General features: G+C 64.9%; 1 protein-coding gene across 1 annotated transcript; it reads right to left on the bottom strand.

Annotated features, from left to right (window-relative positions):
- Positions 1 to 14830: 14830 nt before the first annotated feature.
- LOC125353375 (collagen alpha-1(III) chain-like) lies at positions 14831 to 26071 on the bottom strand. The gene is made up of 10 exons (XM_048349015.1): positions 26030 to 26071; positions 25207 to 25475; positions 20866 to 21062; positions 20486 to 20765; positions 20046 to 20128; positions 19263 to 19679; positions 18574 to 19059; positions 18278 to 18493; positions 15402 to 15841; positions 14831 to 14947 (listed from the first exon to the last, which is right to left on the bottom strand). Exons 1-10 carry the CDS (start codon positions 26069 to 26071, stop codon positions 14831 to 14833), a joined length of 2547 nt encoding a protein of 848 aa, XP_048204972.1.
- Positions 26072 to 27572: the final 1501 nt, after the last annotated feature.

The raw sequence follows: 27572 nt of genomic DNA, 5'->3' as shown, positions 1-27572 counted from the left end.
CGGGCGTGCCACTGGGCAGGTGCCCAGAGATGCTACTGAAAAGGGAGCAAGCCGGGGTGTCCGGGGCGCAGCACCTGCCGGCTTCAGGACCCTGGACAGGTCCCTGGCTGCAGGCTGCCACGCAGAGGTGAGCACTGGTGTACTGAGCACGCAGCACCGAGCCCTGTCTTCTCGAGTCTCCGTCCTCCTCAGAGCTACGACGGACCTTGCTCTTCCGAGTCTGTTCAAGAAGCCGGGTGGGGGCGAGGGGGGCCGTGGAATAAAGGAGCGGGGAGAAGAACTGCATCTCAACCAATCCCGGGGTGCAAAGGCACAGACCTGCCACCCCAGCGCCACAGGAAGGACAACTAGGAAAATCCAGAGAGGTCCAGGCCAGCCCGCGCGCAAGGGAAAAACCAAATCTAAAAGCACCGAGAACGTGGCACAAGTGGTAGAGCACTTTGACTGCAAGCGCAAGGTCCTGAGTTCAAATCCCAAGACAACCCAAACAAAACCTGTTCTTTCCACACAATGGACTGCGATGCAGCCATGGAAAGGACAAAGGCCAGGAAGAGAAGCCACACACTGAGACTCCATTACAGAGGCCCGGGAAGGCTGGCCCAGAGGGGCCGGACGTGGATTCGGGGATGGGGTGGGAGCAGGTGACAGGAACACACTCAGGGCTGTTTTCTTGCTCATGTGGGCACACTACTGCAGTTTTTTTTCTTTTTTCTTTTTTTTTTTTGCCAGTCCTGGGCCTTGGACTCAGGGCCTGAGCACTGTCCCTGGCTTCTCTTTGCTCAAGGCTAGCACTCTACATCTTGAGCCACAGCGCCACTTCTGGACTTCTGGTTATTTCTGTGATGAGGAATGGAACCCAGGGCTTCCTGCGTGCTAGGCAAGCACTCTACCACTAAGCCACATTCCCAGCCCACACTACTGATTTTTATTTTTTACAGTCCTGGGGCTTGAACTCAGGGCCTGGGTGCTGTCCCTTAGCTTTGTTTTCTCAAGGCTAGGGCTGTACACTTAAGCCACAGCTCCATTTCTGTCTTTTTGGTGGTTAATTTGGGATAAGAATCTCATGGACCTTCCTGCCTGGGCTGGCTTCAAACTGCAATCCTCAGATCTCAGCCTCCTGAAAAGCCAGGGTTGTAGGCCTTGTCCACTAATGCCCATCTTGGCACAATACTACTTGGACCATCTCCAGTCCAGTATTTTGCTGGTTAATTGGAATGGCATCTCTTGGACTTTTCTGTTAAGGCTGGTTTTAAACCTCAATCCTCCATACCTCAGCCTCCAGAGTAGTCAGGATTGCAGCCATTGATTCCTGGCTCCTTTTCTTTTCTCTTCTTTTCCTTTCCTTTCTTCTCCCGTCTCTGTCTCTGTCTCTGTCTCTGTCTCTGTCTCTGTCTGTCTCTGTCTCTGTCTCTCTGTCTCTCTGTCTCTCTGTCTCTCTGTCTCTCTCTCTCTCTTTCTCGGGTCCTGGGGTATGAATTCAGGGCTTCATACTGCTAAGCAGACGCTCTACCACTTGAGCCAAGGCCACACTGGCAGCTTGCTGCCGGTTCGCTGGAGCTGACAGTCTCAGGGACTTTCCTACCCAGGCTGGTCTTCAATCTCCATCTCTGGATCTCAGCTCCCTGACTAGCTAGGATTATAGGTGTGAGGCCCGAGCACCCAGCGCAACGTCTCCATTTTTGCTCAGGACGGTCTCTATTTTTGCTTCGTGCCAAAGCAGGGACACCGGGCCTGCCTCGCGCTAGCTGACGCTTTCGGTAGATATGAGAGGGGCTCATACAATTTTTTTATTTTGGCCTGGGCTGGCTTGAACTCATGATCCTGACTCCCAATTAGCTAAGGCTAAGGAGCGAGCTCCTGGACCCTGGTGTTTTCAAAGTCCCTGACACCGAATGTGCGCAAGGGAAAACATGTTTCAGCGAATTCGGCACTGCACGGGTTTGTGTGAGCGAGTGTGGTGCTGGGGTTGGAGCCCAGGCCCCAGCACTACGAAGCCAGCGTGCTGCCTGGAACCGTGGACCAGCCCCGAGCGGTGCGCTCGAGACAGAGCCGAGGACCAGCCCTGAGCGGTGCGCTCGAGACAGAGCCGAGGACCAGCCCCGAGCGGTGCGCTCGAGACAGAGCCGAGGACCAGCCCTGAGCGGTGCGCTCGAGACAGAGCCGAGGACCAGCCCTGAGCGGTGCGCTCGAGACAGAGCCGAGGACCAGCCCCGAGCGGTGCGCTCGAGACAGAGCCGAGGACCAGCCCTGAGCGGTGCGCTCGAGACAGAGCCGAGGACCGTGGCCAGCCCCGAGCAGTGCGCTCGAGACAGAGCCGAGGACCAGCCCCGAGCGGTGCGCTCGAGACAGAGCCGAGGACCAGCCCCGAGCGGTGCGCTCGAGACAGAGCCGAGGACCAGCCCCGAGCGGTGCGCTCGAGACAGAGCCGAGGACCGTGGCCAGCCCGAGCGGTGCGCTCGCGAGGTGGACCGGCGTGTGACATCTCACTCAAGTGGGTTTTTTTCCTTTCATTTTCTAAAGCAGCGGCCGGGGCCGTCGAGGTTGGGCTCCCCCTGCTCCTGGGGCACAGCCCCGGGGGACAGATGGTGGGGGCTCCGGCACCCTGGTCCCGGATCCTCCCTACCCCAGGGCCCCGGGGAGTCGGTGGGCGTCACCGGGGCGGGGGACAGCGGGAAGCCAGATTAAAAGCGCTGGCGGGACCTCCGTGGGTGGAGGTCAATAAATCTCCAGCAGCCCCCGCCCCCCGCCCGCCCGGCTCAGCAATCTGTCCGGCTGCCTCTCACCAGCCCAGTTGCTCCCATTACCGCCGGGGGAAGCCACAAATCACTGTGACACACCAATCACCAGGCTGGGGAGTTTTATACACACCACCTCTTGAAGGATGATTCAGCCTTAGCAGCACATCAGAATAAATCTCTTCAAGAACTTTCCTCGGTGCCCACCTCCCCCAGACAGCCCCCAGGGGCAGACGGCCCCGCACCCCCGGCCTGGGCCCGTCTCTCCCCCTCCTGCTGCCAGGCTTTGTCCCCGCGGGGCTCCTTCGGCCCCCAGACGGGGCAGAGGTGGATTCCCGCGGGCGGCCAGCGGCTTCCGCCTGCCTTCCTGCCCCCAGCCGCAGCCTGGCGGTCTCCGTCCAGACCCTCTCGCAAGACAAGACCACTTTATCCCAGCAGGAAGAAAGAAAGCTTTATAAAATAATTCATAGGAAACTTAAAACACTCAGACACCAAGAAATTGCAAATGGGGAAATATGATGGATTGTGGCTTGAGAGAAGGCGACGTCTCCAGGCAAAATGGATCCTTTAGAAAATGTTTTTGTCTGCTATGAAAAATGGGTAATATCTCGCCGGGGCTCGAGAGCTATAATCCCGAAAATAATTTGCTTTTGATTTCCTCTTGGCCTCGGTGGGTCTTCTGGCTCTGGGTGGGGGAGGGGAGGGGCCCCCCATGCCCGGGCCTCGCCCACCTGCGGCCCCGCCCCGCTGGTGCCACGCCGGCCCGGCTTCCCCGCGCCCTCCGGCTCCCCCCCTCCTGGGAGCCCAGCGCCTGCCCCGCCCACTCTCACCCCAGGCCTTTCCAGGAGACATCGGTGCAAGCACGTCGTTCGTCCCAGGCCGAGTGTGCGTGGATCACACCTTCTGCCGCACAACTCCGCGCCCCGGCACCGCAGGGCGTCCGGGAGGCTGAGCGGAGGCCGCGGGGTCTCCGGGAAGGGGGGGCCTTGGATGGCGATGGCGGAGGCGCCGCACAGCACAGGACTCCAGCCGGTGTGGCTCTGTGAGGAGCCCCCGGCGCGAGGCCCCGACACGGCGCCCCGGCCCCCAGAGGCTGCCGTCACCCCGCGAGACCCCTGCCGGCCACGCCTGCTGATCTCTGGCCCGCTGCAAGCAGGGCAAACCCTGAGCTGACACCCCTGCCACACAGCCTTGGGTCCGAGCTGCGACACAGAGCCTGGGGGCACCAGGAACCCCTGGGGCTTGAACTCCGGGTCTGTGCACAGCCCCTTCATTCTATCACTGAAGTCTGGTGCTACCCCTTGAACCACGGCTCCACTTCCAGTGTGTGTGTGTGTGTGTGTGTGTGTGTGTGTGTGTGTGCAGTGAATTGGAGATAAGTATCTCTTGTACTGTCTGGGAATGTAGCTTAGTGGCAAGAGCGCTTGCCTAGCATGCACGAAGCCCTGGGTTCAATTCCTTAGCACCACATACACAGAAAAGTCCAGAAGTGGCGCTGTGGCTCAAGTGGCAGAGTGCTAGCCTTGAGCAAAAAGAAGCATGGAGAGTGCTCAGGCCCTGAGTTCAAGCTCCAGGACTGGTGGGAAAAAAGCAACGTCATGTACTTTCTTGCCCGGGCTGGCTTTGAATCACGATCCTCAGGTCTCAGCCTCCTGAGTAGTAGCTGGGATTGTAGAGGTGAGCCTGCGGCAGCCCGGGCTCCCCCAGGATGGGAGGTGAGGCCTGGGGAGGGGGACTCAGGGCCCAAGCTCCTGGGGAGGCAGGCCGGAGGTGCCTGTCGGGATTGTGGGAGTCCAGGGGCACTTGCTTCCAGAGGCCATGGTCTGAGGGCTCTGGGGACAGCGTGCTGGACCTGGCGTTGGCCAGGAGCTTGCAGAGGCAGACAAGGCCAGAGGAGCGGGCGGACGCCAGGCCCGCAGCCCCAGGCTGCCCACTCTGCCCTGCCCCTGCAAGTGACCCGGAAACCCCGCCTCGCCTGCCTCCTCGGAGGACAAGCCCCCGGTCCCGGGGGGCGGGGTAGACCCCCCCACGCTCTCAGTCACGGTCCAGAGCGTGGGCTACAATCTCCCTCCCCAGGCTCTTCACGGGGACACTGCACACACGGCTGCAGCACTGAGATCTATTTCTCCTGTCAGGACCAGCCCACAAGCCCACGAGAGCCCACAAGAGCCCACAAGAGCCCACGAGAGCCCACGAGAGCCCACGAGCCCACGAGAGCCCATGAGAGCCCACGAGCCCACGAGAGCCCACGAGACCCCACGAGCCCACAAGAGCCCACAAGAGCCCACGAGAGCCCACGAGAGCCCACGAGCCCACGAGCCCACGAGAGCCCACGAGAGCCCACGAGCCCACGAGAGCCCACGAGAGCCCACGAGAGCCCACGAGAGCCCACGAGAGCCCACGAGCCCACGAGCCCACGAGAGCCCACGAGCCCACGAGAGCCCACGAGAGCCCACGAGAGCCCACGAGCCCACGAGAGCCCACGAGCCCACGAGAGCCCACGAGAGCCCACGAGAGCCCACGAGCCCAAGAGCCCACGAGCCCACGAGAGCCCACCAGAGCCCACGAGAGCCCACGAGAGCCCACGAGCCCACGAGCCCACGAGAGCCCACAAGAGCCCACAAGAGCCCACGAGAGCCCACGAGCCCACGAGAGCCCATGAGAGCCCACGAGCCCACGAGAGCCCACGAGACCCCACGAGCCCACGAGAGCCCACAAGAGCCCACGAGAGCCCACGAGAGCCCACGAGCCCACGAGCCCACGAGAGCCCACGAGAGCCCACGAGCCCACGAGAGCCCACGAGAGCCCACGAGCCCACGAGAGCCCACGAGAGCCCACGAGAGCCCACCAGAGCCCACGAGAGCCCACCAGAGCCCACGAGAGCCCAGGAGCCCACGAGAGCCCACGAGAGCCCACGAGAGCCCAGGAGCCCACGAGAGCCCACGAGAGCACACGAGCCCACGAGAGCCCACGAGAGCCCACGAGAGCCCATGAGGAGCCCACGAGCCCACGAGAGCCCACGAGAGCCCATGAGAGCCCGAGAGCCCACGAGCCCATGAGAGCCCACAAGAGCCCATGAGAGCCCACGAGCCCACGAGAGCCCACGAGCCCACGAGAGCCCACGAGAGCCCGAGAGCCCACGAGAGCCCACGAGAGCCCACGAGAGCCCACGAGCCCATGAGAGCCCACGAGAGCCCATGAGAGCCCACGAGCCCACGAGAGCCCACGAGAGCCCACGAGAGCCCAGGAGCCCACGAGAGCCCACGAGAGCCCACGAGCCCACGAGAGCCCACGAGAGCCCACGAGAGCCCATGAGAGCCACGAGCCCACGAGAGCCCACGAGAGCCCATGAGAGCCCGAGAGCCCACGAGCCCATGAGAGCCCACAAGAGCCCATGAGAGCCCACGAGCCCACGAGAGCCCACGAGAGCCCACGAGCCCACGAGAGCCCACGAGAGCCCACGAGCCCACGAGAGCCCACGAGAGCCCACGAGCCCATGAGAGCCCACGAGAGCCCACGAGAGCCCACCAGAGCCCACCAGAGCCCACGAGAGCCCACGAGAGCCCACGAGCCCACCAGAGCCCACCAGAGCCCACGAGAGCCCACGAGAGCCCACGAGAGCCCACGAGCCCACGAGAGCCCACGAGAGCCCACGAGAGCCCACGAGCCCACGAGAGCCCACGAGAGCCCACGAGAGCCCACCAGAGCCCACGAGAGCCCACCAGAGCCCACGAGCCCACGAGAGCCCACGAGCCCACCAGAGCCCACGAGAGCCCACGAGAGCCCACGAGAGCCCACGAGAGCCCACGAGCTCACGAGAGCCCACGAGAGCCCAGGAGCCCACGAGAGCCCACGAGAGCCCACGAGCCCACGAGAGCCCACGAGAGCCCACCAGAGCCCACGAGCCCACGAGCCCACGAGACCACCAGAGCCCACGAGAGCCCACGAGAGCCCACCAGAGCCCACCAGAGCCCACGAGAGCCCACCAGAGCCCACGAGAGCCCACCAGAGCCCACGAGAGCCCACGAGACCACCAGAGCCCATGAGAGCCCACGAGAGCCCACCAGAGCCACCAGAGCCCACCAGAGCCCACGAGAGCCCACGAGCCCACCAGAGCCCACGAGAGCCCACGAGCCCACGAGAGCCCACGAGAGCCCAAGAGCCCACGAGCCCACGAGAGCCCACGAGCCCACGAGAGCCCACGAGAGCCCACGAGAGCCCACGAGCCCACGAGCCACGAGAGCCTACGAGCCCACGAGAGCCCACGAGAGCCCATGAGCCCACGAGCCTACGAGAGCCCAAGAGCCCACGAGAGCCCACGAGATCCCACGAGAGCCACGAGCCCACGAGAGCCCACGAGAGCCCACGAGCCCACGAGCCCACGAGAGCCCACGAGCCGCTCAGCCACAGGCCGGCACTCGGGCCTATTTTCAAAAAATGGATGAATTCTGCTGCTACGCCTACTGTGGGGTCTGGACACCCCCCTTTCTCCCCCCACGGGGAGAATGGTAACCACAAACTCTATGAAAGAGCACCCAGCCTGGCCCTCCGCCAGCGGAAGGCAAAGGCGTGCTCACATGGACCTGCGCTAAGTTGAGGAAAGGTTGCTGAAGCCTCCCCTCCCCCCAGTCCCCCACATGTTACCAAGGGCGGAGGCGAAAAGGAAGGCATCAGGGACACGCTGCGGTGGTGGGAAGCGTCTCCAAGACTTTAATATGGAAGGGCACTTATATAGAAGTAATGGCGGGGAAAGAAAGGGGGCTGGCCAAAGGGCCAGTCATAGGCTAGGGACCACGTTCATCAAGTGACATCACGAAACTTCCCTTTGTGGGCGGGACAACCCCATCATGTGGCACGCACGTGTTCACCTCCAAGGGGCGGAGGCCTTCTCTTCCTGTTGAGGCCGGAAGGTGGAAGGGGCTCCTTCCCATTGTCCCCAGGGCTGGGGGGAAGGACAGCCCCCAACACCTACCATAGTAGATCACTTGATTGCTGCCCCGGCGCCTCTCACCTGCCACCTTTAATGCTTTCCAGTGATGCTAGAGGTGTGCGCTCTCTCTCTCTCTCTCTCTCTCACACACACACACACACACACACACACTCTGATATTTTGGGTCTAGCTGTGGTCATCAATCATAATAGCTATTTTTAGACAACTCTTTTTTTAAATGTTGGTTATGGGGTTTGAACTCGGGGCCTGGGCGCCGTCCCTGAGCATGTGTGCTCAAGGCTAGCACTCTACCACATTGAGCCACAGCCCCAGTTCTGGGTTTCTGGTGGTTCATTGGAGATGAGCGTCTCACAGCCCTTCCTGCCTGGGCTGGCTTTGAACCGCAGGTCCCAGCTTCCTGAGTAGCTCGGGGGGCAGGTGTGAGCCACCGACGGCCAGCTTTACTGTGAGGCAACTTAGAAAGCAGAGGAAGGGGCTCCGGAAGCAGGGCCGTCGGGGAGCTGGGTACCTGCTGACCACAGGGCCCGCGTCACTCCACCAAGCGGAAGCCTCTGTTCTCCCAGGACTCCCTGGGGATGGGGAGGCCAGCGAGGCCCCCGGAGGCCTGTGGAGAGGAGGGAGGGAGGGAGGGAGGGCGCCCTCCCTCCCTCACCGGAAGCTGCCCAGCAAAAAGGTCCAGGTGGCCGGCGGCCCATCCGACAGTGTCCACTCTACTTGAGGGAGCTGTCACAGGCTGGGGGAGCTGGTCACAGGCTGGGGGAGCTGGTCACAGGCTGGGGGAGCTGGTCACAGGCTGGGGGAGCTGGTCACAGGCTGGGGACGTGGGGCTGGGCCGGGGGGCCGGGTCAGCGCTCCAGGGCACCTGAACTCCCAACCCTCCGCCAGGCAGTTCCCCAAAGTGAGCCAGAGCTGAACGAGCCTGGTCCCCCAGATAACACGAGGACCTCCAGGGGCTAAGGCCGGCCGGCGAGCCGGTGGCAGAGGGCCCAGACAGAGCTGGGTGCCATGTGGGTGGGGGTGGGGGCTGGGGGTGGGGGGCAGGGGCCGGGTGGGGGCGGGGCTGGGCTGGAGTAGCGTGGAGACTAAGCCGCGCGGGTGGACTGGACGGCTCCAGGGAAGGCGCAGGGCCTCCGTGAGTCACTCTAGTTCCTGCTGGAGCCAGCTGTGGCCAGCCCTAGCAGAGGCAGGGAAGGTCAAGCTGGGGTGGACAGACAGCTCTGCGCACGGTGTGGCCGCACCCGGCTCCCTCCCCCCCACCCCCCCCACCCCCCCACCCCCCCACCCCCCACCCCCCACCCTCGCCCAGCCTCTCATGCTAGAGATGAGGCCTGGGCCCCCGTGCTCTGAACCCGGACACCACCGTGGGGGGGGGGAAGGGGGACGTCTGCAGACGCAGAGAGACCCCCCGTCCACCCCCCTCCAGGCCGGCCTGGGCCTGCGGAGCCCCCCCCCAGCTCCCCAGGGGTGTTCAGGTGCCGGGAAGGCTCCCCCAGCACGCAGGCCGGCCGGAGCCCCCGGGCCGCTCTTGGCGGCCGTCCCTCCACCAGGCCCCGAGGCGGGCGTCGCTGGCCGCCCTCGCTGATTATATTAGACAGACCCTCATCGATCCAGCGCCCGTTTATCCCCGGTGCCTCATTTCAATAAACAGCAGTTTGGAAGAATTAGCGAGGGACCCCGCTCCCTCCCGCCCCCTCCCCCTCTCCCGCCGCTTCCTCCGGCTTTGTCAGGAGCGGAAGATTTATGAGCATTCCAGGAAGATTCTAATTTGTTCCTGAGACAGCAGGGTCGCGTGTCGAGGTGTGGTAGGGCGCGCGCGTGTGCGTGCCCCGTGCGGGGGCAAAGGCCCTTTGTTTACACGCCCCGTGGGGAGGGGGCCAGAGGTCTGGGCGGGCAGTCGCTCCCGTCAGAGGAGGACTTCATGGTCGGACCCAACCCCCACAGCTCCAGGATGGGGGCTCACCCCAACGGGGGGAGGGGAGAGATGCCCCCCCCAGCCACGTGCCAGCCCTACGCACCCCCGTCTCTGCCTGTCTTCTACAAAGGGAGTGAGAGGTGTGTGCGCGCACACGCAGTGTGCTTTGTGCGGTCCTCTGGCGCCCAGGCGTGTACGCGCACCTGCTGGGGGCGATGTTCTATACTCCGTGTGATCGGCGTGTGTGCCCACACCGGGGCTTGAACTCAGGGCCCGGGCCCCGTCTCTCAGCTCTTCCGCTCAAGGCTGGCTCTCTACCGCTCGAGCCACAGCTCTACCTCTGGTTTTCTGGTGGTTCATTAGAGATGAGAGGCTCACGCCCGTCACCCCAGCTACTCGGGAGGCTGAGATCTGAGGATCACGGTTCAGAGCCGGCCCTGGGTAGGATAGTCCGTGAGACTCTCATCCCCAATGGGCCGCCAGGAAACCGGAAGCGGCGCTGGGGCTCAAAGCGGCAGAGCGCCGGCCTCGAGTGGAAAAGCTCAGCGACAGCGCCGGGGCCCTGAGTTCAAGCTCCGCAACTGACCCCCCCCCAAAAAAATGTGTCACAGACTTTCCTGCCCAGGCTGGCTTTGAACCGCGATCCTCAGATCTCAGCCTCCTGAGCGGCTAGGATCGCAGGTGCGAGCCGCCAGCGCCCAGCTTTCATCTTTTTTAAAGAATCCTTCCTTCTTCTTTTCTTTAATAATTATTTTATTAGCAGCATCATTGTACGAGAGGGGTTTCCGGTGACGTCTCCACGAAAGCCCACACCGTACCCACGGCCTCACCTCCTTCACCCCAACACGCTCCTCCCCCCTCCTCCAAACAGGTGCCGCGGACAGACGTCACGAATCTAGTTCCCTACCTGCAAACACGTGACGTCTCCCCCCCTCCCCCTCTCCACCAGCCCGCCCCCCCCCGGCAGGCCCCGGCCCCCTCCACAGAGCCTGCTTCTTATGCCCTCTGTCCATCTTTCCTAGTGCGTATTAATTGCACCAGGAGGCTCCGAGGTGCGTAGGTGAACAACCCCTGTCCCGCCTCCCCCGCCCGGCCCCGCAGCTGGGCGCCGGCCTTCGCCCAGCCTCCTCTGCCCAGCTCAGGTGTCACTGCCACGCGTTTAGAAGCTGTTCACCATCTTCCTTCTCCTCTCCCTGTCCTTCCTCCTCCGAAATAGTCCCGTGGTGGGAATCAAGAGTCATTGCTTAATGGCTGCAAACCCACTGTGGACACCCTGCCACACGCGCACACGCACACACACACGCACACACCCGCATCCTCAGTGGATTGGATGTGGCAGGAAGCCCTTAATTGCTCCTCCGTCCTCTGTGTGTCCTCTGGAGGCCTTCCAGACACCTGCTCCGCAGCCCGCCCCCACCTGCTGGCCTTCCTGGCCTCAGAGCCCACGCAGGCCGGCCTGCCCCTCCCAGGGGCTGCTTTCCTCCCTCCCTCCCTACACCCCCCCCCACTGGCCTACGAGATGCTCCCGAGGGACCGCACAGGTCGAGCTCCGTGCTCAGCGTCCGGGCAGGTGGGCGCCTGGCAACCTCGCCTCGTCTATGGTTGCTGTGGCCTTTTTTTCCTTTTTGCTCTTTTGCTATCTTCTTTCCTCCTCTCCCTCCTCCTCCTCCTCTCCCTCCTCCTCCTCCTTTTCCTCCTTCCTCCTCTTCCCCCTCCTCCTCTTCCTCCTCTTCCTCCTCCCCCTCTTCTTCCTCCTCCTCCTCCTCCTCCTCCCCCTCCTCCTCCTCCTCCTCCTCTTCCTCCTTTCTCCTCTTCCTCCTCTTCCTCCTCCTCTTCCTCCTCCTCCTCTTCCTCCTCCTCTTCCTCCTCCTCTCTTCCTCCTCCTCTTCCTCCTCCTCCTCTTCCTCCTCCTCTTCCTCCTCCTCCTCTTCCTCCTCCTCCTCTTCCTCCTTCCTCCTCCTCTCTTCCTCCTCCTCTTCCTCCTCCTCCTCTTCTTCCTCCTCCTCCTCTTCCTCCTCCTCCTCCTCCCCCTCCTCCTCCTCCTCTTCCTCCTTTTCTTGCCAGTCCTGGGCCTTGGACTCAGGGCCTGAGCACTGTCCCTGGCTTCTCTTTGCTCAAGGCTAGCACTCTGCCCCTTGAGCCACAGCGCCCCTTCTGCCTTTTTCCGACTCTGTGGTGCTGGGGAATCGAACCCAGAGCGCCACGCACGCTCGGCGAGCGCTCCACCACTGAGCCGCAGCCAGCCCCTCTTCCCTAACAGCTCTGAGTGGAGAACTTGTGTGATTTTGTGTCATCTCTTTGTTGGGGATGACCTTTCGTTTTTGTGTTTTTAGGGGTCACCTTGGACGTTCCAACCCCCCCCGTCACGTCCCACGCCGCGCCCCTTCTGCCGCGTGTCCCCTGCGTCACGCTCTTAGTCTTCCGTAAAGGCTTTTTTTACGTGCATTGGGGACGTCAGCACTTGGCGTGTCCCCGTTTGCAGGCGGCTCGTTCCTTGCGGGCGCCTCCTCTCGCCGGTACGCGGCTCTGTGCCGGGGATTCTTCCGGCACTTCTCATATCTGCAGGTCACTTCCCGTGCTCCCCTCATTATTGGGAGACATGTTGCCAGTTGTGGAATTCCCTTGTTAGCTGTGTGTGTGTGTGAGCGTGTCAGTGTGTGTGCGTGTGTGTGTGTCAGTACTGGAGCCTTGGCACGGTGATCCTCGGATCTCACCTTCCCGGGCAGCTAGGATGACAGCCAAGAGTCACTGGAATCCAGCTTTAGTAAAAAAAACAATTGTGTGTGCTGGTCTTGGGGCTTGAACTCTGGCCTGGGCACTGCTCTGAGCTCCCCCCCCCCCCCAAAAAAAAGCCAGCGCACGACCACTTGAGCCATGGCTTTAGTTGCGGCTTTTCGGGGGTTCATTGGAGATAAGCGTGTCGTGAACTTTCCCGCCGGCTGGCTTTGAGCTGCGGTCCTCCGCTCTCAGCCTCCTGAGCCATCGGGATGACGCGCGAGCCGCCAGCACTCGGCCGATAACTATGTCTTCCTGGAGGAACGAGGAAAGGGTAACCCCCGGGTGCCTCGGAAAGAAAGCTCTTCTCCCCACCCAGTGATATCTCAACCCGTAAGGCACGTGTGGGCGGTCTCGTCTGCTTCCCTGTGCGCAGTACCTACGGAGCACAGTACTTCCTAGACACAGTACCTCCTTGTGCACAGTACTTCCTTGCCCACTATGCCAGCCGTGCGGGCTGTCAGGGCCGGCGGGCTGCACACTGACCCCAGAGGTGCAACTTCAGGGTCCACGGGTGTCAGCGAGTCAAAGGCCCTGGACCCATGGGTTTAGCCACCCTCTAGGCCCAAGTGGTGACTCCCATGTCTGGCTGGAGGCTTCCGGGCGGGCTCGGGCTGGGGGGGGGGCTCAGGCTATGATCACCCGCGTGGTCTTAGAGCCCAGAGGCCCTGGGGCGTCCCAGCAGCACCCGGTCACCCCGATGGGCCCGTCCCCTCCCAGCCTGGGGCCCTCGGGCCGCGGTGTCCTTCCCCACAGCTCCTGAGGCCGTCCTGCCTCCAGCCTGGAGCCACGGGGGTGCCCGAGACGGGGTGCCCTCGGGGGAGGGGTGTGGGCACCGGGGCTGGGCTGCCCCAGGGGGAACAAGGACAGTTTAGCTCCCTTGGCACAGAGTGAACCGACGACGTGTTGTGTTATAACTAAAAATGGGAATCGGGGTGTTCCCGGGGCCGGCGGGCACCCCCGTGGGCACAGAGTCCTGGGCCTGTGGGGGGCCTGGCTTCTTGGGGAGTGTCCCCAGCCCGCAGTCGGGGACGGAGCGTCCGGCAGGGGCCACACAGGACTCGTCTGTCCCGCAGAGGAGAGTCCGTGGAGGGTGAGGCTGGGCTGGGGGAGGGGGAGCGTGCGGAAGGCCTCCGAGGCTGGGGCGCCCGGAGTGAGAGCCACCGAGGCCCAGAGTGAGAGCCACCGAGGCCCAGAGTGAGAGCCACCGAGGCCCAGGGTCAGCGCCTCCGAGGCCGGGGCGCCCGGAGTGAGAGCCACTGAGGCCCAGAGTCAGAGCCACCGAGGCCCAGGGTCAGCGCCACCGACGCCGGGGCGCCCGGAGTGAGAGCCACCGAGGCCCAGGGTCAGCGCCTCCGAGGCCGGGGCGCCCAGGGTCAGGGCCTCACCAGTGAGGTGGAGGGGAGGAGGGGAGCCGAGGCAGGGGTGAGGCAGCCTCCACCCCTGCTCTCCGGCCCCAGGGAGCCCCGAGCAGGGGGCCCCATGCCTTGGGCCGGAGCCCCGGGCAGAGGGCAGGCCCGGCCGGTGGGTGGCCGCAGCAGCCGTGCCGGATGATGGATGGCAGCGGCTGCCCTGGTGCAGCAGATGGGGGCTGCACTTGGCCTACATTGCTCCCCGGGGGCCCCCGATCGATGGCGGCCCGCCCGCGGCCCCAGCAGCCCTTGATAGATGGCTCGGCATCGATTTCCACTTAATTGACAATTTGGCGAACCTGTTTGCAAACTCCCCAGTTGGGCCGCAGACGGCCTCGAGGTAACGGACGGTCAGGTTGACGGTCCCGGCCGGGATGGCGGCCAGGGGGCAGCAGAGGCGGCCAGCCCTGCCCGAGCGCTCCCCGGGCCGCGCGGGGCCCGGCCCGGCCTGCGGTGGTCAGGACCGGTCAGCGCGGCGGTCAGGGCCGGTCAGCGCGGCGGTCAGGACCGGTCAGCGCGGGGCCCGGCCCGGCCTGCGGCGGTCAGGACCGGTCAGCGCGGCGGTCAGGGCCAGTCAGCGCGGCGGTCAGGGCCGGTCAGCGCGGCGGTCAGGGCCGGTCAGCACGGCGGTCAGGGCCGGTCAGGCCGGAGCCTCAGCGTCGGCGTCCTCTGAGCGAGGCTGGGAGTCCGAGTCCTGGAGCCCCGGCCCGGGCGGCTCAGGCAGGACAATCACCGGAGCTTAGGAACTTCAGGCCAGCTTGGGCCACAAAATGAGAAGACATGGGTGGAGTGACTGCCCTCCGGCCTGGGGGAGGCCCTGGGGGGGGAAGGGGGAACCACGGCTCCCCCGTGGCCCAGTCCAGTGTGGTTTCCTGCAAAGCCCCCATCTCCACGTCCGTGACTCCTTCGCCCTCTCCTAGACGGCCAGCCCGTGGCCTGCAAGCGCCAGGGCCCCGTGAGCCTGTGAGCCACGCTGGGGGGGGGCAGCCCCCCGGAGCCTCCCGGAGCCTGGCGGGGCCCCAGGGCGGCCGGGCCGGCCTCCCGCTCACCTCTGCCACCTGTGCCTGAACTCATTAGCAGGCCGAGAGCCGGGCTGTAACCGGACCCCAGGTAATCCCTTCCGGGGGCTCTCCAGACACCGCTCCAGGTGAAGTCGGCAGAGCTGCAAAGGGGCGTCTAGGGGCTGGAATGTACCCCCCCCCCCCCGCCCAGCAGAGACTGCCCCGCGCACACGCAGGGCCTGGAGTCTGGTTTCGGCCCTGTGCAATTCAATGCCGCCCCAGAGCCCGGGGCCTCCCCTGCCTGGGGGGGGATGGGGGGTGCCGAGCTCAGGACAGAGCACCCCAGTTCCCGGCACCATCCCGCTGGGAGGGCGTGGCCCCTCCCAAGCTCCCACCCCTGGACAGCCTGGGCACCAAGCAGATGCGCTCAGACCCCCCCCCCCGGCGGAGGGCCCCCCCCCCGCTTCTGCGCTTGGCTGGCAGGGGCCTTGCTTCCACCTGCTGTGAGGTGGGGGGGCCGGCAGGGGCTCCCGCCACCCCCCCCCATGCTGGCAGCAAGCCACTGCGGGTGGGGAAAGCGGGCCTGTGACGCCAGCAGGGTGCGGCCGGCCCCACCCCCTCGGCTGCTCCCACTCGCCCAGTGGGAGGAGCGTGGCCGCCGGAGGCCCGCCGGCACGGGGGCTGGGATTGCGGGTGTCCGTGGTGGTGTCGGGCAGGGGGCACCGCTGAGAAGCCAGGCAGGAGCGTGGGCTTCGTCTTGGTCCTTCCTAGAAAGTGACCGGCACCCACGAACTTGCAACGCACCCGGTGAGGATGGGCAGGGGCAGAGCCCCTCCGCCTGGGCACCAGGGCCTCCCGAGGGCCACCGTGGGGCGTCACGGGGCTGGGCACCAGGGCCTCCCGAGGGCCACCGTGGGGCGTCACGGGGCTGGGCACCAGGGCCTCCCGAGGGCCACCGTGGGGCGTCACGGGGCTGGGCACCAGGGCCTCCCGAGGGCCACCGTGGGGCGTCACGGGGCTGAGCTGGTCTTTGATTCTTGCTGCCAAGTCCGTACCTGGAGGTAGCAAGAACCCGAGGCCAGCCAGGCACTGGTGTCTCACGCCTGGCATCCTTGCTACCCAGGAGCTGAGGTCTGAGGATGGCGAGTCAAAGCGCACCAGGCAGGGAAGTCCAGGAGACTCTTTTTTTTTTTTGCCAGTCCTGGGCCTTGAACTCAGGGCCTGAGCACTGTCCCTGGCTTCTTTTTGCTCAAGGCTAGCACTCTGCCACCTGAGCCACAGCGCCACTTCTGGCCGTTTTCTATATATGTGGTGCCGGGGAATCGAACCCGGGGCTTCATGTCTATGAGGCACACACTCTACCGCTAGGGCATGATCACAGCCCCATGAGACTCTTATGTCCAATAAACTACCCAAAACCTAGAGGCGGAGCTGTGGCTCAAGTGGTAGAGCACTAGCCTTGGACACAAAAGCTCAGGGACAGAGCCCAGGTCCTGAGTTCAAGCCTTGGGACCAGCAAAGGAGGTGAGTGGTTGGAGCAGGGCCCAGTGACGAGCCGGGGTGGGCAGCACGGGGCTGCCGGCGGCTGGCACCGGGGGGACGGAGCTCCGGGGTCTACCGCCTTGTGAGGGGCGGCGGGGAAGCCAGCCAGCCGGGGCCCGGGCTCAGCTCGGCCGGGCGCAGGGCACGCAGAGGTCATCTCTGTGGCTGAGACGCCAGACAGGAAGAGCAGCGGCCCGGAGGGGCGGGGGGGGCGGAGCCCAGAGCGGGACTCCCCCTGCCCCCCCCATGCTGTGTGCGGCCAGCTCGCCCGCCCAGGGCTCCAAACAGGGACAGCGCCATCCACCCCCACGAGGCAGAGTGGACGCGAGGCTGGGACGGTGCCCTCCAACCACAGGCGCCCGGGCAGGAAAGCCCTGCAGACGCATCCCCAACGCACTGCCCCAAACGCCAGGGCGGAGCCGCCAGCCTGGAGCATAAAATACACCCAGGAACAGTGCCGAAACCCTGAGTTCAAGACCCAGGACCAACACAAGGCGGGGGGGGTGGGGTAGAGGGAGATCTCAGACACAGCCAGGCGGGGAAATGGCAGCGTTGGTGCGGTACAGCCAGGAGCCAAGGGAAGCTGGAGCCACGGCCCCGGGGGAGGCCCAGGGGACCCTGGCCCTCCCCGGCCACCCCGAGTTCTTTTGCTGTGAGAGCTCGGGTGTGATCCTGAGGCCAGAGCCTGGGTCCCTCCACCGCCTCCATTCCGGCTCTGCCCCGCACCCCTTCCCTTCCCCCCCCCTGGCTCTTCCACCGTGTCCCCCTGAGCCTGAGCACCTCACGGTGTCTGGGTGACTCCAGTGAAGGGGTTCAGGGAGGGCAGGGGCTGGCGAGGAAGACTGGGGAGGCCGGGCGCCTGTGACTCACGCCTGTAATCCCAGCTGTAATCCAGGAGGCTGGGCTCTGACGATCACGGTTCAAAGCCAGCCTGGACAGAAAAGTTTATGAGACGCTTGTCTCCAACGAACCAGCAAAAGGCAAGAAAGGGAGCTGTGGCTCAAGTGGTAGAGTACCAATCGAGTAGAGAAAGCTAAAGGACAGTGCCCAGGCCCTGAGTTCAAGCTCCAGGACTGGCCCCATGGATGAATGAATTGTGGGTAGAGAAGACGGCAGGTGCGAAGCCTCGGCGCCTCATAAGGCAGCCAGGTCATGGGGGGGGGGAGGGGGGGAGGCGGGAGGGGCTGGGGCACTGTGGTTGGAGCGCCCGCCAAGGAGCAACAACACCAGGTGCCAAGTTCGAGTCTTGGTCTCAGACATTAAAAAAGAAAGAGAGAAAGAGAAAGAAAGGGCGGGGGCGGGGGCGGCGGCCGGGAGGGAGGAGAGAGCTCACACCTGGCCGGCCCAGGACCGGGGTGCCAGCCGTCGGGCCCGGCCCATGGGTCTCGCCTGGAGCGGCTCTGCCTCTCCTCCCAGCAAGACGGCAGGTGTTGGGGGAGCCGGGCAGCCTGGCGCCTCCCCTCGCCCCTAGAACTCAAACCCAGGGCCCTCCCGGCCCCTCAGCCGGCCTCTTCCCCCCACTCCCCGACTCAACGCAGGGGGTGGGGGGTACACAAGGTGTGCCATTGTTTTGACAGTGTGGGAAGAGACGTCCACCATCACCTGCCCCTGACACCTCCTTCTTCAGCCTCTCTCCCCCCCCCGCCGCCCCCCCCCCCCCCGCCCAGCTCAGCCCGGGGTCACCTGAGCTGGTCCCCACCCCTCCCGACCCAAACTCCAGCGAGGAAATCGATGGGACTTCCGAGGGGCTGCAGGAGGGGCTCTGCCCAATGCAATCAGCCAAAAAGGCTCCAGAGCTTTGGGAAAGATTTGCTTCATCAGTGTAATGGCTTTGCAACCTGAGTCTGCGGAAGCGGGGGTTCAGGCTTTTGTCTCGGGTGCCAGCACCTAAGCCCCGGGCCGGGAGGAATGCTGGCTCTGCACCCCGGCCCAATCCTAGCACCTGAAACCCGAGCCCCGTGCCGGCGGCGTCGGCTCCCGGGCCTGGGCCTCGGCCTCCTCGGAGGGCAAGCTTGTGGCGTGGGCAGGGCCCCCGCGGGCCGGGATCCCGTGTGAACTCGGGCCCTCCAGCTTCCCGTTCCCACTTCCGGACGGCGTGACCGTGGCCCCGTGGCCCTCGCCCAGGGCCCCTCGCCAGGAAACGCCCAGACGGGCTCCTCGCAGTCCTGAAGGGCACCGGGCCACGCCCACGGCCCAGCCCGGACGGAAGTGAGCCCGGCGGGGCGGCCGGGGGTCTGGAACTCACCCCCGACCTTCCCTCCTCCCTCCGCGGTGCTGGGGCCGCCCGAGTGCGGTCCCCGAGCTTTCCCGGTCAAGGCGGGTGCTCCACCGCGTGAGCCACGGCTCCGCGTCTGGCTTTGGGGCGTTAGTGGCGAGGACGGGCGTCTCCGGGCCTCGGTCCTCGCCTCACAGACGGTCTCGGTGCTGCCTTCCACCCTCGTCCGTGGAGACCGGGCACCGACTGCACGCGAGGGGCCGCCGGGCAGCCACGTCTTCCTTTCACTCACAGATTGAGAGCCAGGGCTCCGGGCACGGCCGGGGCCCCCCAGCTCCTGCCGTGTGTCCCCCAAAAGTGCACGTCTTGGCCGCGTCCCAGCGTGGCTCCGGCCCTGGCGGTTTCCGGAACTTTCAGACTTAGAACCCGGAGCTCTACGGGGGTGGCAGAGGGCGGTGGGCCCGGCGGGGGGCTGGGTGGCCACGAGGCCTTGCGTCTGCGGGGGCGCAGGGGTGTCTGGGGCGGGAAGGGGGCTGGCGGGTTGTGGGGTGCGGGGTGGCCGTCCCCCCTGCTCCCCAAGCACTGGCTTTGCACGGACACGGTGACCTAACGTTGAGCCCGGAGCGCCCACCTTTTCGTGGAGAAAGGTTTAATTTATTGGGAGCGCAGAGTCACAAATCACGGCCTGGAGATTTACGGCGGGCGGAGGCGGAGCTGACCGCGGAGGGGAGGCGGCCGTCCGGGCTGCGGAGGGGAGGCGGCCGTCCGGGCTGCGGAGGGGAGGCGGCCGTCCGGGCTGCGGAGGGGAGGCGGCCGTCCGGGCTGCGGCCGCTCCTTTAATAAAGTTGAGAACGTGAACCATGCCGGGCGGGCGGGCGGGGCGAGGAAGGCCGAGCGGAAGTGGGGTCTCGTTTCCGGGAGCCCCGGCTCGGGGCTCTCAGGCGCTGCCCGGGCACTGGGGCCGAGGTGCGGGGGGGCAGCCCCGAGCCCTGGGGAGCCCCGTGCCCGGTGCCCCCCGCTAGGAGATGCCGGGCACAGCAGGGGCTCCCCATGTCTCCCGACCTCGGCCCGGCCTGCGCCAGGGTCCGAGCTCAGGCGGCCGTCACCCGCCTGCCAGGAGAGCTCCGGAAACGCTCCTGGAGATGAAGAAATGGGGGGCCAGAGTCAGGGAACCCCAGGATCTCAGGTTCAAGGGGATAAGAATAGTGATTGTGAAGCGGGGGGCTGGCGGCTCACGCCTGCAATCCCAGCCCCTGGGAGGCTGAGGGCTGAGGACGGCAGTTCAGAGCCAGCTGAGGCAGGAAAATCGAGGAGACGCTCATCTCCCATCATTCGGCACAAAGCCGGAAGTGGAGCCATGGTTCAAGTGGTAGAGCACCGTCCTGAGCTTTTATGCTCAGGGATAGTGTCCAGGCCTTGAGTTCAAGCCCCAGGACCAGTACACCCATACACACACCCATACGCACACACACACACACACACACACACACACACACACACACGAGTATCACAATCGTTGAGGCCCGCGTTGATTGTGCAGCGGGGTCCCGCCCCACCTGGCACCCTTACGTCGTCCCTCTCCGTCCTGGAAGCGGGGGGCCGGGGCTGTGCACTTCTTACACTGGCCGCCTGCTGGCACCCGAGCCCCCGAGTTTCCCCGGTGCCCACGGTTCTAAGACACAGCTCAGCAACCCCGGGCTGCCTCCCACGGAGGGGTGGGCACTGAGCAACCACTGAGGCAGGGCTGGGGCCCAGGAAGCCGGGGACGGCGTCAGGTCCAGGAGGAAGCTCCCTGCGCGGGAGGCGGGAGCACGCGGGGGCGGGGGGGGGGGGGCGCCCCGCCCTTGCCGAGCCCGGGCGGCGGCGGTGCTGGCGAGCCGCCCTTGCTGGACGCCCGTGCCGGCTCCCGGGGGACGGGGCCCAGGCTGAGCTGTGAGCTGACCTTTTGCGGGGCCACAGGGGCAGCTGAGCCTCTCTGTCGGCCCCACGGGCTTCCCCGGCACCCCGGCCATCGCCACAGGCTTCCTCCGCCTCCTTTCTGCGGAAGGCCGCCCGGCTTCGCAGGGAAACCAGCGCCGCCCTGCTCGGCTGCCGGGCACCAGTTGGGACGCGCGGGCGCCGGGGGCCCGGCGTGGCCGCTCCTGGGCGTTCCGCAGGGACCGCGAGCCAGCGGGGCAGGGGCTGAGCGGGCCCCGCTGGAGACCCCGGGGTCACGAAGGAGGCTGAAAGCCAAGCTCTAGACAGTCGGCACGGGAGGACAGGCATCAGACCTCTCCAGTTAGGCTGGGGAAACTGAGGCCCAGAGGCGCGAGAGACGCTCACCCTTCCAACAGACGCCGTGCCGACACCGCGGCCCCGGGCGTCTGGCCTCTCCGCCGCTCTCCGGTGGCCCCTCGGGCCCTGGCTGGGGTCCCGGGCCCCACCGTGCAGCCCGCTCCTCAGCCCGAGCCGCCTCCCAGAGGCTGACGCGGAGGACCGGGAAGCCGGCGGGCAGCGAGGGCCACGAGACCCGCACACGCCTGAGGGAGCGCGGCGATCCACGCGCTAGTGCCAGTCCCGAGTGAACAAGCTCGGGGCCAGTGCCCACCCACGTCCTGCGTTCAAGGCTCAGGACTGGCACAGCAGGTGAGTGGGCGCGTCCGTGCCCACGGGGCCCCCCACCCCAGGCGGGCTCCCCACCCCCCCGCGCCTGCTGCTCGGGCCGGAGTCCGGGGCCTCGCGGGGCCCTCCCAGGCCCGGGGCCCCGGCCCGCCAGGGGCTGCTCTCCCGCGACGCGGCTCGGCTCGGGGAGCGCCCACCCCCCACCCGGGCACTCTACTTAATGTCTTTCTCATCAGGAGTTTTAAATTATAAGCCTAAATGAGGTCTATAAATTTGACTTCATAAAATCCCATTGCACATCATCTTCCAACAGAAACAGCTCTCTAAGAAATATTTTCCGGGCGACCCCCCAGGCCCCCCCAGGGCAATATAACATTTATCCTAATATTAAAATGGCAGGTGTTCTATAAATCGTGACTCTCCTTCCATCCTCATTGATTTCCCCGCAGCCCCGGGCCGGTGTGGAAAGCAAGTGTGAATATCAGTCTATTCGATTGAGATTCATACCCTATTTGGGGGTCAGAGAGCAGGACCTTCTGAGCTTGAACTTCTATCAGCCTAAAGCTGATCAATACACGGAGATATATTGGGGGTCAGCTGCTCACACAGATTAAGTGCCACAAGTAGAAAGTGAGGGTAGTGCAGCACCCAGGGCCGCAGTGCTCCCTGGCCAGGCTCTGGGCCCCCTCGGCACACTGAAGGGAGAGGGGACCGACTGCAGGCCAAGACAGAAGGGCGGACCGGTGGGCAAGCCGGGCCTGGCCCAGGAGGGGCTTCGGGCTACCGTGCCTAGCAGCCGAGAGCCAGCCCAGAGGCCTGGGGAGCAGGGTGGTGAACCATCAATGTTGGAGGAGTTGGAGGCTTGGCTCAGCTGGGAGCCAATTGGCTGGCTCAGCCAATGAGCCAATGTGACGGCACCAAGTTCAAGTCCTCGTCTCACACCTAAAATAAAGAAGTAACCAACCCTTCAGCCGGGCACCGGAGGCTCACACCTCGAATCCTAGCTACTCAGGAGGCTGAGATCTGAGGATTGCAGTTCAAGGCTAGCTCAGGCAGGAAAACCCATGAGATGTTTATCCCCGAATTAACCCCAGAAAACTGGAAGTGGCGCTGTGGCTCAAAGTGGTAGAGCGCTAGCCTTGAGCAAAAGAGCTCAGGGACAGCGCCCAGGCCCTGAGTTCAAGCCCCAGGACTGACAACAACAACAACAACAAAAATCATTAAAAAAAACAAAACCATTTAGCTGGGCACCAGTGGCCCCCACCTGTCATCCTAGCTACCTGGGAGGCTGAGATCTGAGGATGGTGGTTCGAAGCCAGCCTGGGCAGAAACGTCCCTGTACAACTCTTATCTCCAATTAACCACTCAAAACCCAGAAGTGGCGCTGTGGCTCAAGCGTAGAGAGCCAGCCTTGCGCACAGAGGCTCCAGGACAGCGCCCAGGCCTTGAGTTCAAGCCCCACAACTGACCAAAAACAAAAATGAAAAGCATTGTGAACCTCAGCTAAGGGGCTCCGCGTCGAGTTTCGGGACCCAGGAATCCGTTCGGCCGCGGGTCTGGCCGCCTCCCTCCCAGGCCCTGGCTTCGTAGCAGACTCTCCTTCCAGGGGCCGCTTCCTTCCTCGTGGACTCTGCTCCCTGGATCCTGGTGCTCCCAGGGGCTCTTCTGACCCCACTTCTTTCCAGATCATTCTGTCTGGAACCCCAGCACCCCAAAGGCAGGTCCCCCTCTCTTCCCTGCCCTGGGTGGGGGGGGGGTCCTAGAGCGGCGGGCTCCCTCCCTCTCCTGAGCCGGGTGCCAGGGCCTCCCTGTGCTGGGGTGTCCTCGCTGAGCCTCACGGTGGGTCCCCCAACTCCCACGTCCTCGTAGATCAGCGGCCCGGCCGCTTCTGACACATAATGTATGTGCTCTGTTAAGTGATTAGGGAGATAAATAATTTGAACTGTGACCTTTTACCTTTTCCCCCAGCAGCCGGAGCCGCCCACTCGGCCTACCTCGCCGCCCCGCCCCAGGACTAATTTCATTAAAGAGCACCCCAGCAGCTGGCCCGGCCACCTAGGAGCCCTGCAAATAGAATTTCTTTATGGAGATGAGAAATAGGAATATGAAAATTTAAGCCGGAGTGGATGTAATTTAACTTCGCATTATTCACCGGGGACACAAATCCTTTCTAATATTGTCGGATTTGGGAGGCCAGAGCAGGGTCTCTGGGCCTTTGGGGGGCGGGGGGGGGCCAAGGGACCTGTCCTCCCCTCCCCCACCCCCAGCCCGTCAGCCGCGGGGACCGCGGGGCAAGGGGGTGGCCGTGTGGGCGGCAGACGCGAGGGGGAGCTGGGCGGGGGTGGGGGGCGGCGTGGCAGGCCTCGGGGACTGAGGAGGACACCCGTGGTTTTCCCCGGCTGGCCCGGGCCCTCGTCCTCCCTCAGGAATCCCAGGCGCCACAGCCCCTTCTGACCCTCTGGGGGCCGGGGACACAGGTCTGAGATCGGGAGGGGCAGCGGGGGGGGGGCGGGGGGGTCGTGAAGCGGCTCCAGGCCTCCGGCAGCTTCGAGGGCTGCGGCCTCCCGCGGGAAGGGTGGCTCGCCGCCACGCTGCCTCCGCCCTCCGCCTCTGTGGCCACTGGCCTTCCCGTCCTGACCCCAACTGTGCCTCCCCCCGGACGCCGTCCTCGGGTGGGGCTCCCCCCCACCCCCCCCATCCCCCCGGCCTGGGCTGCCTCCCCGCCACCAGACCACACCCTCACCGCCAAGTCCTGTGCGGAGGAACCCAGGTTCCGATCGGAAGGCATCCTTCTTTTTCTTGTCAGTCCTGGGGCTTGAACTCAGGGCCTGGGCACTGTCTTTTTGCTCAAGGCCAGCGCTCCACCCCCGGAGCCGCAGCGCCACCTCCGCCTTTTTTGGGTGGTTTACTGGAGGTTAGAGTCTCACAGCCCCTTCAAACTGTGATCCCGAGGACTTACGGTCGGTATCTGTCTCCATGGCGTGAGGGGGCGCACATCGGCTGGGGGGGGGTGGGGGGTGGGGGGAGGGAGGGCGGGAGTCACACACACCCAGGCGATGCTCGGGACAGGAGGTGAGCGATACAGGAGTCACACATACACACACACACACACACACACACACGGATACTCACACTGCAAACTAGGCAAAGACAATTCAAAGTGACAAATACCAGCATCCTATATTTTTATTTTTGGCACACAAGAGTATTCGATACAGCTGCTTTAAGCGTCGGATTAGAACTCTCAGCTGGGCGTGGTGGCCCAGAGCTGTGACGGGAAGACCCCCGGGGGAGGTCAGCCCGGCTCCACGCAGACCCCGTCCCAGAAGAGGAAACGCGAAGCCACCACCACCAAGAACACCCCTCAGCGTTGCCTGCGCGTCGATGCCCACCGTACAAAACCAGATCGGAAAGCGTGACAGATCCACGGGCTCTCTTACACATTTGAACGCAGTATCTCACTCCCCCCCCCTTTGTTTGTGGTGGTAAAGGGGGCGTTAGCGTTTGAACCCCGGGCCTCATCCGAGGCAGGTGCTCTACCCTGAGCCGCCATCCTCTTTCTGCGTGCGTTATTTCTTGAGATCGGGTCTCGTCTCCTGCCCGGGGACTCGGGGCTCGTCCAGCGCTCCCCACTTTAGGCTCCCCGCCACCGCCAGGATGACAGACACCCCCACCGCCCCCAGCTTTCCCCGAGACGGACTCTATTGGGCTTTCTATCTGGGCAGCCCTGGACCCCGGTCTTCCTGCTCGCGGGCTCTCGCGTGGCTGGGGGGGGCAGATGGCCGCTGCCGCGAGAGAAAAGGCTCCGTCCAAGTCTTCAACGCCCCGTGGTGCAGCCTCGGCCTCCGGAGTGTGCGGAGGATTCTCGGAGTGAGCTGCCGGCGCCCGGAGTTGTCGCTTTTTCAGTGCTCTCACTTGTTGGACATAAAGAAAAAGTGCCACAAATGTGACCCGTCGCTCCAGAAAACATCCTGACCCGGGCGGCCGGGAGCCGGGCTGCTGCGTCCTCCGCTCCTGAGCCGGGCGGCCGGGAGCCGGGCTGCTGCGTCCTCCGCTCCTGACCCGGGCGGCCGGGAGCCGGGCTGCTGCGTCCTCCGCTCCTGACCCGGGCGGCCGGGAGCCGGGCTGCTGCGTCCTCCGCTCCTGAGCCGGGCGGCCGGGAGCCGGGCTGCTGCGTCCTCCGCTCCTGACCGGGGCGGCCGGGACCCGGGCTGCTCCGTCCTCCGCTCCTGACCGGGGCGGCCGGGAGCCGGGCTGCTCCGTCCTCCGCTCCGCAGCTCCTCCGGCTCCTCCTTGCTCCGCGTGACTGATGGCGCCTTAGGCAACCAGCACTGAACCAGAAAAAGAGCAACTATGTAGGCTTCCTTAACTCACACTTGGAAGTGTTCCTAAACTTAAAATGAACGCACGGTGGGGACATTCTTCGTTGTTGTTTTTTAAATTCTAACTTTTTTCCAGTTAAATTATACTTACTGTGAAAAAAAACAAACCCCACACTAAGGCATTGTTCGGGCCTTACTTTCCCCAGATACGAGGGGAGGGGACTCCGAGGGGCTGAGGACAGACGTGGATTTGAAGCTGGCTGGAAGTCCTGCTGTCCCCAGAGCTGTCTCCTCATCTCACGCTCTGCACCCCAAAGCTGTCTCCTCATCTCAGGCTCTGCACCCCAAAGCTGTCTCCTCATCTCCACGCTCTGCACCCCAAAGCTGTCTCATCTCCACGCTCTGCACCCCAAAGCTGTCTCCTCATCTCAGGCTCTGCACCCCAAAGCTGTCTCATCTCCACGCTCTGCACCCCAAAGCTGTCTCCTCATCTCCACGCTCTGCACCCCAAAGCTGTCTCCTCATCTCAGGCTCTGCACCCCAAAGCTGTCTCCTCATCTCACGCTCTGCTCTGCCCCGCCCTCCGACGCCGCCTCTTTCCCCATCTCTCCTCGGGCCCCATAACCGCAAGACCGTGCTCAAGACTCCCGACAGCAGCTCACGCAGGGCCAGCATGGCAGAGCTTGGCTCAGGACCAGGGGACAGCCAAGGACTTTCTGGCACGAGGAAGGGGTCAGCCGGGCCTCTGGCGTCTCAGTCTCTACCCCCCACTGTTGGACTCCAGGCCCATCAACCTCTTTATAACCAGCTTAAGACAACTCTGTTTAAGAACCACTTGGGGGCGGGGGTGAGGACCTGGGCAGGAGGCTGGCCTGGGGGGGGGGGGAGGCTGACCCTCCTAGACCCTCAAGCCACGCCCACCTGCCTGTGGCCTCCACACAAAGAGCCAGATGGATGGCCAGATGTGGGGCGGGAGATGGGGGCCAGAGGATGGGTGTGGGGAGAGATGGGCCACAGGGCGGGTCAATGCCAGCCCCTCTGGACAGTCCTGGGGGCCCAGCCCACCCGGTAGCGTCATTCCCTCATCTCCTCGTGGGGAGCTGGGGCGGGAAGGCCTGGATCCCCGGGGCTGGAGAATGGCGGTGTCCAGGGCCTTCTGGGCTGGAGGGCATCAGAGGTGACGCCCAGAGGGGAGGGCTGCCCGGGGGGGGGGGGGTGGCTCTGTCCCCGGGTGACAGGACACTGCGTGAGGCGGACGCAGTCAATTCCCGGCAGTTGCTGTGTTCTCAGGGGTTACAGTGGGACGCAGTTTTGGGGGTCCACAGCCCAACGCCCTCTCTGAGCCTCATGGTTTTCCTCCTTCATTCCTGACTCCACCTTTTCTAGGACACCCCTCCTCCCTGCCGCCACCCCCCCAGCCCCCCTTCTACCTCCACTTTAAATGAGATGCCAGACTCCAAGCTGCCCAGACCCCACACCCAGGGGCCCCCATCACCCCTGCATGGCTGCCCATGCTGGGAGCAGCTCCCGGGGGCTCCTGCCAGGAGTCCCCAACACCAGGGGACCCCGCAGATCTGCGCTCAGCCCCGGGGGCCTGGGGGGGGGCGCATGCATTGGGCCCTGGACTACGGGCACCGGGAGCTCCTGAAGAAGGCCCGCGAGGCGGGGGCTCCGCTGACGCCTTCCCGCTCTTCTGATTCCTCCTCCACCCGGAGCCCCTCGCCCCCGAAGCCCAGCCGCACCCCGCGCTTGCACCTCCAAAACAGGCCCTGGAACCCGCGCAGGGGACCGCGTGGTGCAGCTGCTCCTCCGTCCACAGGGACCCCGCGGGGGGGGGGGGGGGGGGCAGCCGGTGCAGGGAGACCCGCGGAGACACGCCCACCGCCCCGTGACCCGCGGAGACACGCCCACCGCCCCGTGACCCGCGGAGACACGCCCACCGCCCCGTGACCCGCGGAGACACGCCCACCGCCCCGTGACCCGAGGAGACACGCCCACCGCCCCGTGACCCGCGGAGACACGCCCACCGCCCCGTGACCCGCGGAGACACGCCCACCGCCCCCGTGACCCGCGGAGACACGCCCACCGCCCCGTGACCCGCGGAGA

Source organism: Perognathus longimembris, chromosome 1 (genome assembly GCF_023159225.1).
Source record: "Perognathus longimembris pacificus isolate PPM17 chromosome 1, ASM2315922v1, whole genome shotgun sequence".
Lineage (NCBI taxonomy): Eukaryota > Metazoa > Chordata > Mammalia > Rodentia > Heteromyidae > Perognathus > Perognathus longimembris.
Note: the sequence above shows the minus strand (reverse complement) of the source record. Positions and strands in the feature narration are given on the sequence as shown.

Bases quoted from the DNA above. Each gene is read 5' to 3' on its own strand.
- LOC125353375 (XM_048349015.1), bottom strand. From the start codon at position 26,071: ATGGGGAAAGAGGCGGCGTCGGAGGGCGGGGCAGAGCAGAGC. The intron at 25,476-26,029 runs GTGAGATGAGGA...TTTCTGGTTCAG, and splicing joins AGGGCGGGGCAGAGCAGAGC to TGCTGGTTGCCTAAGGCGCC. The intron at 19,680-20,045 runs GTGTGTGTGTGT...CTTCATCTCCAG, and splicing joins CCTCAACGATTGTGATACTC to GAGCGTTTCCGGAGCTCTCC.